This window comes from Mastigoproctus giganteus, chromosome 2 (assembly GCF_048544385.1).
Source record: "Mastigoproctus giganteus isolate SK-2022 chromosome 2, ASM4854438v1, whole genome shotgun sequence".
NCBI lineage: Eukaryota > Metazoa > Arthropoda > Arachnida > Uropygi > Thelyphonidae > Mastigoproctus > Mastigoproctus giganteus.
Genome location: NC_143576.1, coordinates 223,248,112 through 223,261,568, shown reverse-complemented (window position 1 = coordinate 223,261,568; position 13,457 = coordinate 223,248,112). Strand labels below are relative to the sequence as shown.

Sequence of the window (13,457 nt, the reverse complement as noted above, 5' to 3'; positions counted from 1 at the left end):
AATCATGAGCAACCATTTGCCAGCCCTTGCTCTACGCCAGTAAATATAATTAAAAAGATTTACTTTTTTATAAATGCTACTTCCTACAAAATTTTTTTTTCAAAGTGCTACATATTCAAGTAGTCTTAAGATCTCATTCTGAAAACTGAACTTCAATTCCATCCTCAACTTTTTCAGAACATGAATTAATCACTGTTAAGGAATGAGATGATTCCATGTCTAATAAATATTCAGGAGAAACTTCTGAAATCAGTTCTTCTACTGTTGCCCTGCCCGGTTCTTCTGTTTGCATTTGGTTACGGAAATGAGATTTCATATGCACTTTTAATTCTTGCTTCTGAATGAAGCCTTTGCCACATATTTCACAAATCTGTTCTCTCTTACCAATATGTCTTTTAATATGTTTCCACATATTACAATTAAAAAGGAAGGCCTTACCACAATACTTACATTTATGACGTTTTAATCCCTTATGAAAATCCTGGTGAGCTCTAAAGGTACTTTCTGCCCGGAAAGCCTTTTTACATAGATCACATTTGAAACGCCTAACTTCACTGTGTATATCCATATGTGACCTCAGTGACTGTTTTCTTTTATAACATTTTCCACACACATTGCACACATGTGGTTTTTCATTCATATGGATTACAGGATGTCTACGATATGCATTTTTTGTCTGAAATGTTTCATTACAAATATCACATTTATAAGGTTTTATGTTGCTATGAGTTTCCATATGAACCTTTAAACTACCCTTTGTCCTAAATGCATTGCCACAACATTCACAGATGAATTCTTTTCCGGCTGTATGAGAAAACATATGTGCATCAAGATTATGCTTTGTAATGAAACTTTTGCTACATATCTCACAAAAAAACTTTTTTTCTGGCTGACTATGAATTCGAAATACATGATTTCTGACAGCACTGTCACTCCCAAGCTGTTTTCCACAAACGGAACATTTATATGGGTTTTCTTTACCATGCACCAACTAATGAAAAAATAACAATAGTAAATAAGACATGGCTTGATCTCAAGAAAGTAACACATTACACACTGTATATAATTATTTTTTTACAAAAAAATACTGAATTATTACCTTGCCAGATTAATTTTAGTATTGTTTTATTATTATTTTTTTTAAACCAACTGTCAATCTAGACTGAGTAATCTGATTTTTTTTTTTTTTTTAACTGGCATCTTTCTAAATTTACATAAATAGTTATACCAGCAAGTGCTTGATTTTGTGTTTTCCTACGCTAGGAAAATACAAAATTATAAACAAATGTGTAAATATATTCACAGATGTAAATGATAAATATAGATCAAGTAAGAATATTTAGACATATCACGTATCTTAATAACATAAGATCTCCCATTAAAGATATATAGGTACTTAGGTGTGTTTAGAAAAATGACAGCATAAAGTAAAAGGATTACATATTACAAATTAAACATTATAACTTAAAACAACTGTCCAATTATACTATGTTCATATTACTCAACACTTCTCAAAAGCTAAATTAAGAATATGCTTTGGGTCTAATCACACTGATCCACTATGGAAAATTCTACAGCCAGAATAGTCACCTTATAACTATGGCCAAAAAATGCTACCCCTAAAAAGGTGTATTATGTAATAATAACTTACAGTAATCTAAACATGCAAAACAAATTCAGAGAGCAGTCTGCTATAAAGGCTACCAGCTCTAAGGCAGTATGGCAAACTTTTTTGATATTACAAATGGTAACAATTGATGAAAACTTCTGATGAGAACTCTGCTGTTGCATAATTTTGTGCACAATTACATCTGTGGTTTTCCCTGTTAGATGTGGGTGAAAGGCCATAAACCAAATCTGCCTTAAAATAAAATAAAAAAACTTTTATTTTTTTATTTTTTTTTTTTTTATGAGAACCCCAAACACGAGAGGTATTAAACCTATAGTACTTAGTACCGTGCTTGGGTTGGAGGTTGAGAAGACGAAAGAAGATATTTGTTGATATTGGACTTGAACTTCTGTAGATTGTAATTTGCAGGAAATACGTATGAAGGAAGGTTGTTCCAGAAAACGGCAGTTGAATGAATAAATGAGGAAGATGAAAAGTTGGTTCTGTGGGTTTGAAGTTGGACAGTAAATGGATGTTGGCTGGTGGCGGCACGTGTTCGGACTGTTTTGAAAGAGAGAGCGGGAATTATAGAAGCCAATTCAGAAGAACAGTGCCCATGGAAGTATCTGTAGAAGAGGCATGCAGCAGAAACAGTGCGTCTATGAGACAGCGAGTGGAGAGACTCTGTTAGAGATGAATCATTAATTAACCGAACTGCCCTCTTCTGAATGGAATCAAGAAGCCTGAGAGAGGTTTTGGGGGCACCACCCCAGATGTGGGAACAATATTCCATGGCAGGGCGGATTTGCGATTTATACAGAGTGAGCAGCTGTTTGGGAGAAAAGTAACGCCGAGAGCGAAAGAGAAAACGAAGTTTTTTAGATGCAGAGGAAGCAATATTTGTAATGTGCTTGTGCCAAGAGAGATTAGAAGTCAGGGTAATCCCCAAAAGAGATATATCATTTTGCCTAGAAATTGGAGTGTCACTAAAGATAAGCATAGGAGCAGAAGAATCCTTTTTGCGAGATATAAGACAAGATTGAGTTTTAGAAGGGTTGAAATCAACTAAGTTGTCTTTGTCCCACTGGAGAATTACCTGAAGATCGGCATTTAAGGAATTGGCAGCAGATTTTCGAGAACTTAAAGCTGATTGAGCTGGACAAGGTTTCTCAAAATGGAAAGTTGAATGCAATGTGCTATCATCGGCAAAACTATGGATAGGATTTCCAGTCAATGGAAGAAGGTCATTGATATACAAGAGGAAAAGAGTGGGGGAAAGAACTGAACCTTGGGGGACACCGGCATTAGTGGAGAAGTTAGAAGACAGAGAGCCATCTACCATCACCTTCAGTGAGCGATCAGAGAGAAAACTGGATAACCAATTACTAAAAACAGTTGGCAAACCATAAGATGGAAGCTTGTTTAGAAGACCTTTATGCCAAACACGATCAAAAGCCTTTGAGATGTCAAGAGCAACTACTTGTGTTTCACCGAACCTTTCCATTGAATTAGTCCATAAATGGGTAACATAAGCCAGAATATCACCAGTGGATCGACACTGACGGAATCCATACTGGCGATCGTTGATCAGACGGAAAGTTTCTAGGTAGTTTAAGAGTTGGCGGTTAATTGATTTCTCCATTACTTTAGAAAGAGTAGAAGTAATTGCAATGGGACGATAATTGGATGGGAGGGATTTGTCACCCTTTTTAGGAACTGGCTGGATATGAGCAAATTTCCAAGCAGAAGGAAAAACACCTTTGGAATAAGAAAGTGAAAAAAGGCGGCAAAGAATAGGAGTAAGTTCAGGAGCACAGGTTTTGAGAACAAGTGGAGAAATACCATCAGGACCTGGAGCTTTCTTAGCATCAAGATTCATCAAAATCCTTCTGATATCCTTTTGACGGAAGACCACAGGAGGCATTGAATGGAGCGTGTTAGGAATGGTGGGAGGTGTTTTACCAAGATCATTAATACATGAGCTGGAAGAAAAATGGGATGCTAGCAGGTCAGCTTTATCCTTGGCTGAAGTGACAACAGAACCATCTGGTTTGGACAGAGGTGGGAGCAGAGATGGGCAAAAGTTGTGGCCAATAGCTTTGGCAAGAGACCAGAATGCTCGGCTACCATTAGGGCAAGAAGCAAGTTTTCTACTCTTAGCCTGTTCAAACTCTAGTTTGGACTGATTAATAACTGCTTTACAATTGTTGCGAGCTTTGGTGTATGCAGAAAATGAAACTGAAGAATTAGAAACAAGCCAATTACGATATGCAACGTTCTTCTCTTGGACAGCCTTAGCACATTTATTGGAAAACCAAGGTTTAGATAAAGGACGAGATTTTAAAGTGGAGTGTGGGATAAAGGATTCCATTCCTGCAAGAATAATTTCACTGACACGATCTGAGCAAACGTTGACAGCAGAAGTTTTGAAACAGTAATCAGACCAAGGAAAAGAAGAAAAGAAGTCTCGCAGGTCATCCCATTTTGCATTCTTGTAATGCCAAACAATACGAGGTTGGGAATAGCCATGAGATAAAGGTTCCATTGGAGAAGAGGCAATCACCAAGTTGTGATCTGAAGTGCCTAAAGGACCTCTCACTTCAACCTTGTACTTAGAAGGGTTGTTTGTGAGAAAAAGATCAAGCGTATTGGCTGTATGATTAGGATTGTCCGGTATTCTTGTAGGTAAATGAACAATCTGTGCTAGGTCATTAGTAATTGCAAAAGCCTCAGCATCTCGACCTGCTGGGTCGGTGTGACTAGAAAACGGAAGCCAGCTGGAGTTGTGAACGTTAAAATCACCAAGGAAAATTACCTCACTGTTAGGAAAGTTGGACTGGAGAAAGTCAAGTTGCAAAGAGAGGAAGTCAAAGAGCTCCAAGTGATTAGTGGAGTTGGGAGAACGGTAGAGACAACAGATGAATTTTACACAATGAGGTAGAGAGATTTTAAGCCAGAGAAGATCAAAGAGAGGAGATTCCAAATTGCCAAGTCTCTGACAGGGAATATCAGAACGGACATATGCACAAGTACCACCTTTGAGGCGAAAGGAATCATACAGCAAATAATTTGGACATCTGAGATGAGCAGTATTTGAATCAACTGATAACTGAGATTCAGTCAGAAAAAGTACATGGGGTTTGGAAGACTGCAAGTGGAAATGGACATCGTTGAGATTAGAATTGAGACCACGTATATTTGTGAAATGAATTAGGAAGTCCTTGGGAGGTTTAGATCTTTTCGCAGATAAGCTTGCTCTATTATTTTGACAATTCATGGTGTATTCAATAGTAAGAAAAAGTGGGTGGGACATGCTGTATGAAGTAATGAAATTTTTGGATATGGCGTACATGTGGTAAGAATATACCCAGATCCTTGACATAACGTGGCCTCGACAATGCTCCCCGCATACACACTACTCGGACTCCCTCCAGTCACTATCTGGCAGAGTAGAGGTAGCAAGATTATACACTAGCTGATCCGGAAGCTTCCTAGAGAGTTACCAATAGGTTCAGTCCGGTGTACTAACTAGCGGCCGGCCTGCGAACACCGTTTTAGAGCTGTACCCTCGAAATGTAAGGAATATTGGATCTCGCCACGACATTCATCATAACCTCAAAAATCATCAATCATACTGCATGATGGAAGAGATAGGGAAGGGTTGGCCGGAACTTAGCTCTAGAGACTAAACATGGGTTCCACCACTTCAAGCCTCCAATAAGCAAAGTGGTGGTATTTCACCGGTTGATGAGAGTCATCTACCACCTAGTACTGCCTGGTAACATAGAGGGGCGGCGTTCCTCCATGTGGTGTGGGCGCCACACCTCGACCCCTGCTTACGTTGGTTCACACCTGGGTGGTCACCCACCATGTACTTGTGCATGAAGGTTATACCCAGGATTACTAACAGTCCCACCATCGTGAAGGTGCAAGCAGAGGATTTGGCTGTCATAGACCGTCCGGACTTCGCCGAAATTGGGTCCACTTTGACTTGAGTGTCACCCGAATATCAGTTCCATCAGCGTTTTAGACTCACAGGTAGCAAGAACAGCTTGTCTGGCATATCTGAGAGAATGTCTGTGACAGCCTCAAGGACCTAAACCTTATTACCAAAGGCCTCATCAATCCCGACTAAGTTAGTCAATCTTAGCTAGAGGGAGTAGGGTTTCTTCCATGAGTTCCTCAAGGGCACCATCATGAAAAGCGTTTCAAGCCTTTTCATTAGCAAAAGTGTGCTGAAACGTGAATAATATTAAATCTAGGTGAGCAGCTAAGTGCATATTAAAGGAAAATTTCACTTAAACAGATTAACATACAATGCCCTTAATACCAGACAGCATTTGTCATTTCTTCTGGATCTGAGTCCCATCGGAAACTAAAAAATTCTTAAAAGGCCTCTTCCATTAAGGCTGTGCTTGGCTAATCTCAAGTAGAAGCAGTAGAGCTTTTCTATTAACTTATTCCATTTTTATACCACATAACATGCAAATTAAAGACTTATAGAAGTCTTTAATTGATTCTTAATGTTTAATGTCAGTAATGTTGTCAATAAAATGGTTGAATTTGACTCCTCGTTAGGCAATTAATGCTAATATAATAGAGCTAACAGAAATGTGGTGCCATCCAGAAATTGAGAATGATGAGTTTTACTATGGTATGTTGAGGAAAGATAGAAGGGGTGGAGGGGTATCTTCTATCAAAGCTTCCTGAGCACAAAAAGAGCTTTTGCTGAATCTGAAGTTACATCTGTCAGCATAGAATTTGAGTGGTATGAGTTAGTTGGAAGCTAAGGAACAATGAGAGTAGAGGTAATCTACAGACCAGAAGATTGTCAAAAATATGAGTCTTTACAAACAGATGGAATGGTCAAGCAAGCATGAATGTCTTATTATGGGTGACTTTAATCTGCCTCAAATTGATAGGAATAAGTTGTTGTTATTTGGTTTTTAGGAGCATTAACAACTAAGGCCATATTGCTCCGGGAATATGCGATGGTCATTCCCTGACCTTTCCTCATCCTCCGTATTTGGTGGTGACGGGCTCGAACCCCGGTCTAATCAAGAAGCATGTGCTATGCACTGCTGCTCCTTCCCACCTGGCTACCGAGGCGCCAGATAGGAATAAGTGGAAGGGAACGCTGCCATGGGGGAAAAACTTTTTTTAAATAAACCAGATGACTATGTATGTAAAGTGCTTAGCATCATAATACACAGCCATTTCTGAATAAACAGAAAATTTTTAAGGTGGCATCGTTTTAGGTTATATCTCATATTGTGAATGCCTTCACAACGAGTTGCCATGATATTGCACTACTTCGAATAAGTAACGCTTCACCTAAGGAGAAGACTAGTGTTACTTATTCTCAGATAGGTACCACCACCCAGACAGCACTGTTTCAGGGCTATTTGGCCCTTCGTCAGTGAGTGGGTAGGTACCCAAGTGATGCAATGATGGCAAAAACAGTTATGAAGTATGACTCCACAATATGAGAGATGCCTGATGGTGTATGATGTATTTAGACTAAGGCGCATTTAGGGCTAGAGCCTCAAGCTGCGAACAAATTTAGACTATGTATGTAAAGTGCTTAGCATCATAATACACAGCCATTTCTGAATAAACAGAAAATTTTTAAGGTGGCATCGTTTTAGGTTATATCTCATATTGTGAATGCCTTCACAACGGTGAAGGCATTCACAATATGAGATATAACCTAAAACGATGCCACCTTAAAAATTTTCTGTTTATTCAGAAATGGCTGTGTATTATGATGCTAAGCACTTTACATACATAGTCTAAATTTGTTCGCAGCTTGAGGCTCTAGCCCTAAATGTGCCTTAGTCTAAATAAACCAGATGATTATTTGTACCAGCATGTTAGAGAAGGTATTAGGGGTGAGAATATTCTTGATCTCATTATTACCAACGAATAAGATGATATTACAGGGCTTAAACTACAGGAACCATTGTCAGGAAGTGATTATGCAATTATCAGCTGGAAGATGAAGAAAGATGTTGCAGTAGTTAAAGGTAAAGGCATGGGTTTTAATTTCAGAAGAGGGAATTTGATAGTTTAAGGTGCTATATGGCATTGTGAATTGGGTAGTTTGTTGAGAAATGGCGAATATATTTGAATTATAGAATACTTTTAAAGCAAAAATCATAGAAGCTATGAACGCATAGCATACAACCTTTATGAAAATACTGCAGGAGGATGCCAAATTGGATGAATATGGAGCTGGCTGATCCGATATAGCAGAAAAAGATAGCATTGGAAAGTTAGGGAGCAACGATGATAACTGAAGCCCACAACAGGTACAAGTTGATCTGTAATAATACCACAAATAAGGTCAGGGAAGCAAAGGCTGCATATGAGGAAGCAGTAGCGTAGGAATGCCTTGGCATTGGGGCAGGTGCCAAGGGCACCACTGACAGGACATATCAGTTCTGTGCCAAGCTATTTCAACATCCGAGGCTAGCTGACGAAATGGCGCCCCTAGATGATGTCGCATCAGGATGAGAGCAAAGGGCGAGGTGAAAATTAATTTTCGCCAAATGGCATGTTTACAGAGAGCAATTCAAGTCTATGTCCATAAATCTGAGTACATACTGTATAGCAGCATTTGCGGTCCAGAACGTAGCTTTCAATGGACCATTCAGGCGACCGCTTCATCAGCGCATGCATAGCAGTTCACAATTCATGCATTGTGTCTGTGCGTGTAGCACAGTGGTATCTTCGCTATCCTCCCCACGCCAGGTGGAAAGGGCCCAGGTTTGAATCCTGTCAATGATGCGAGGAACTTTAATGGGCTTTTTTCACTCCGTGGTTGAGTTAGTCGGTCTCAGGTGTAGAGAGCAAGGCTTTCCCCAAGAAACTGTGGGTTTTTCATCCAGAAAAACAGGCAAATCGACCCAGAGAACACACACAATTTACAGACACAAATACAGGTTTATGTAAGAAATTACGAGTGACCTTAATATAACAATTTGAATTTAAATTCACGCATCGTGTACGTTCTATGATACTGAAAAAGTTAGAAGTTATAAATAATGTGTGTATGGTGTTTTGTGCTTAAAAACAAGTTATCACGAATATTTTGATTTATAATTTAAATAAAACAACAAAAGTGCAACAAACCTGAGCCTACTGTCCGAATGTGGAATATGCCTTGATCTGCCCACTGGCTATGGATACATAGAGTAATAGAGAATAAGTGGTTGACCATCTTGACTTCCTGGGGTGTTGGACAGGTAGTTGGATAGGCTTTACAGGTAACACTAAGTTGCAGCACTATTACCTAAATTGCTTGAAGGCCAGCAGTGCAACAATGCTACCCAGTTAATATAAGTCTCTTATATTTGTTATATGGAAAATTTTCTTCGTTCTATGGAGACTATTTTAAATGTAATAACCAAGGGGAATTAAAAATTCGCTAGAAAGAAGTTCGTTAAACAGAGGTCCGACTGTACTTATCATTATTTATTATAATTTTACCAATTATCGAAAAAAGGTGCGTAGTCATTCTAGATCTGTTGCACTGTCATTAACAACCCTGCCAGCCTTCGTATCATCTGCAAATTTGGACATTAACCCTATCATTGATAAATACAGAAAACAACAATGTACCCAACACTGAACCCTGGGGGACTCCACTAATAACATTAGTCAATGAAGGGTGCCTCCGTAGCTAGGTGGGCAGGAGCAGCAGTGCGTAGCACACGCTTCTTGATTAGACCTGGGTTCGAGCCCGTGACCATCAAATATAGAGGATGTGGAAAGATCAGGGAATGACCACCGCATATCCCCAGAGCAATATGGCATTAGTTGCTAATGCTCCTAAAAACCAAATAACAAGTCCACGAAGAGCAGTGTCCACTGATTATCACCGTCTTTTCCCACCCAACCATCTCTTTATCCATAGCAGCAACTTGCCCTTAATGCCATACTGCTCCAATCTGCACAGTAGTCTTCCATGTGCAATAGTATCAAAATCTTTCCTGAAATCCAAGTATATGATATCAAAATTATATTTTGCATCCAGTTCCCTTGTAACCACATCATAGTATCCAATCGAATTTGTCAGACAAGACTTCCCCTTAACAAACCCATGCTGTGTCTGAACTATAACTGCAGTCTTGTCTAGATGATCCTGCAGTGCTTCTTTAATCAGTGACTCCATTATTTTCCCCGGAACAGAAGTTAAACTAACAGGTCTGTAATTGCCAAAATCACCAAGTCTAACAACTACTAAGAAAAGGACCAAATGATATAGTAAAATAAACATATGAATATTTCAATTAAATATTAAGTTATTTCTTTTGATTTATCAGAAATATAGGCATTGTTTTATGAATTGTATACACTAACATCAAGCAAAATATGGAGCCCTGTACAACTTATGGTGGATCTTGCTAATTTGAAATACTGTTAATTTAAGCTATATAAATTTCTTTACAAAATTAATTATAATAATGATAATAATTCATATTTACTTACCATGTGACCTTTCAAAGTCACCTTTGATGAATAAACTTTATCACAAAAAGTGCATTTGAATGGCTTTTCACCTTTGTGACGAAAGTAATGGCTTTCCAATACGCTACGTTTAGAGAGAACTTTTCCACAAATCACGCATGGGAATCTAAAATAAAAAAAGTGTCATATTGGGGGACCTGACAACTAATTCATCTGCCGATATGTATTGTCCATAAATTGCATGTGTTCTCTTGTCAATTTGCCCATTTTGCTGGATGAAAAATCCTGCCATCCACACCAAAGATTGACTAACTCAGCCACGGAGTGAATAAAAGCCCATAAAAGCTCGTGTCCTTGACAGGATTTGAACACATGCATTTTACATGTAGTGTGGGAAGGACAGTGATTATAACCACTATGCCACTAAAAACTGACTAGCAATATGTAAACATCAATGTTGCATAATATTAATAAGTTAGTAATTCATGCAGCATTAAACATAAATAAACAATGAAACAAAAAATTTTATACACACTTCATTTGTCCATTTCTTTTAATAATTTGTTCAATTTTCCTTTAAATTCATTCCAACTACCTCCTTCCAAAGCACTAGGTAGAAGTGCAGTTCCAATAATAAACTGGAATTGATTGAAGGCATGCTTTCTTGTATCACATTAGCATTAGCAGAGGTATATGATGAAAGAAAGCAAGCTTTTGCAGCATCAGCAAAAAAAGAAAAAGAAAAAAAAAAAACTTCCCAATTCACCCATCCATTCACTCCAAATGCCTGTCTAGCTCAGCCTTAAATTTATTCAAGCTATCAACTTCACACAACAAGAGACGGAAGGCTGTTCCAGCAATGAACTACCTGCTGGCTGAAAGAAAATTTCCGCATATCTATTCTACAACCGTCTTTTCTCAATTTGAATCTATGTTCCCTCAGGTTCGTAATCTGAGGAAGAGGAAGAATCCCATCAGCACTGAGCTTGCTCAACCAGTTAAAGGCTTTATATACTTCAATCAGATCAATTGCTTAAGATCAATTAACTGATTCAATTGATTAATTCCTTATACACCTCAATCGGGTTAAGTTATGCAAATTGCAGTGCAATTTGCAGAGCTTAAGCCTTTCTTGGTAAGAGCACCCCTTTGTTCCCCTCACCAATCTTGTTGCCAGTCTTTGTACTTGTTCTAGCAACTCTACATAATTCCTAAAATGAGGCCTCCAGCTATATTGCCTCTATTAATGCTGCCATTAATATTTAGATGACTCAATCCATTTAAAGCCTCAAATATCTCATTGCTCTTCTCTGCAACTGTTCCAACAGCCTTGTACAATTAGATAATCAACTCATCCCAGTTTGCAAAATTCCTGTATATCATTGATAAAAAACTCCATGAGCTGTCCTAGTAGCCCATTTGCACTGTCAAGAGAACTTACAGTACAATTACCCCGTCTTTTTTCATTATTCACTACATCGATCATGGTGACCACACACTTGGTATTATTCCTCACAATACTGCATATTACTGCTACTCATATGCAGTATTGTGAATTTGTTATGCTAAACTTTTTTTGCCAGTTCTCAGCTCACCTGCCTAATTTTTCTATATCTTTTTTCAGTAGCATACCCTGATTAAACGCATTAACAAACCTTATCATTTGTATCATCTGCAATCTAAGATATTAGCTTGATATTGATATCAACATTGTTAATAAATATTGAAAACAACAATGGGCCTATCACTGAACCCTGGGGGACTCCACCATTAACATTAGTCTAAGAAGAGCAGTGCCACTAATAACCACTCTGTATTCTCCCACTCAGCCATTTTTCTCTTTTTTTCTTTTTTTTTTTTTTTTTTTTTTTTCATCCATAGCAGTAACTTGTCCTTAATACCATACTGCTCTACTTTGTACAGCAAAGTGGAGCCATATGGTATTAGGGGAAATGTGGAACAGTATCAAAATCTTCTGAATTCTATTATACGATGCCAAAATTATTATTTTTTGCATTCGGCTCCTTTTTACTGCATCAGAGTACCCAATAATATTGTTCACACATGTTCATCCCTAGCAATAAATCTATGCTGTGATTGCAGTATCACTGCATTCCTTCTTTAACTAGTGACTCCATAATTTCCTCTGTAAAAGTCAAGCATACAGGTCTATAATTAGTCACTTTACTCTTTGATCTCCTATTTGTTAAATGGGGAGAAATTTGCAAATCTCTAATCCATAAGGACCTTCCCAAATTCAAGGATACTCTCATAATTATGGTTAAAGGCTTGCATATCTTTTTTACTGCCTTCTTTGGTCCTATAACAGATGGGACCTTTCCAATTTACAACTTCCCTTCCACTTTCCTCTCAGTTATCACAAAATCATTTAGCTTCCTGTTGGAATTTGATATACTTCTGGAATCCCCATCCCTAAAAAATTCCTGATGTGTAAATGTATATAAAAATATCTATTCAGATTGTCAGCAACCTGAACAGAATCATCAACAGTTATATCATTTATATTTAGTGAAGCAATATGATTAATCTTCAATATGCCTACATCCATATTTGTACGTAAAATTCATCAAATTTGTTTGCTGTACTCCTAGCATTAGTGTACATACAAGTATACATGCACTTGTTTTTACTCTTAGTAACCCTAACACAGCCCATATATTTTCTTGTCCACGAGGACCACCAGCAGGCCTTGTAATCCACAACACCTTGCTTTCCAGGCTGTTGCATGTCACAATAGAAGTAGTGAAAGAATCACTTTCACTTCCGTCCACAGCTGCTGTTAATCTATTAGTCTGTATATCCTCCCCCAGGCTAGCAGTTTCCAACCCACCTGACACTGTTTCAATAGTATCACCGATTATTCTTGTACTACTTCAATTAAAGTGTGTCCCACTCCTGTAAAAACACTCGCCTCTGTTAACAAATGTTGTTGTTGTTATTTGGTTTTTAGGAGCATTAGCAACTAAGGCCATATTGCTCCGGGGATATGCGGTGGTTATTCCCTGACCTTTCTGCATCCTCCGTATTTGGTGGTCATGGGCTCGAACACCGGTCTAATCAAGAAGTGTGTGCTACGCACTGCTGCTCCTGCCCACCTGGCTACGGAGGCAGCTTTAACAAATGCAGACCATGCTGTGAAAATTTCTATTCCATGAGCCTCGCAGTCTATTTCTTCTCTGTTTAATAACAGAGAAGAAAAATGCAGGGAATGGGATGATTGTAAATTTTCAGAGATAGAGTCCTACAGTAAGTAAAAATTAGTCTATCATCAAGTTACTTGAAGAGCGGCAGGGGAGTGGGCTAGCTGTGCCAAGGCAGATTATTAGAGGTTACTGGTTAAGAGTGAAAAGAAAAG

General features: G+C 38.3%; 1 protein-coding gene across 1 annotated transcript in view; it reads right to left on the bottom strand.

Annotated features, from left to right (window-relative positions):
* Nucleotides 1-133: 133 nt before the first annotated feature.
* Nucleotides 134-13,457, bottom strand: part of LOC150090165 (uncharacterized) — a 40,724-nt gene continuing 27,400 nt past the window's right edge. The window contains exons 4-5 of the mRNA XM_090390184.1: nt 10,103-10,247; nt 134-991 (exon numbers count right to left, since the gene is read on the bottom strand). Of these exons, the coding sequence (XP_090246310.1) occupies nt 134-991; nt 10,103-10,247 (1,003 nt within the window). The remainder of the gene's footprint in view (nt 992-10,102; nt 10,248-13,457) is intronic.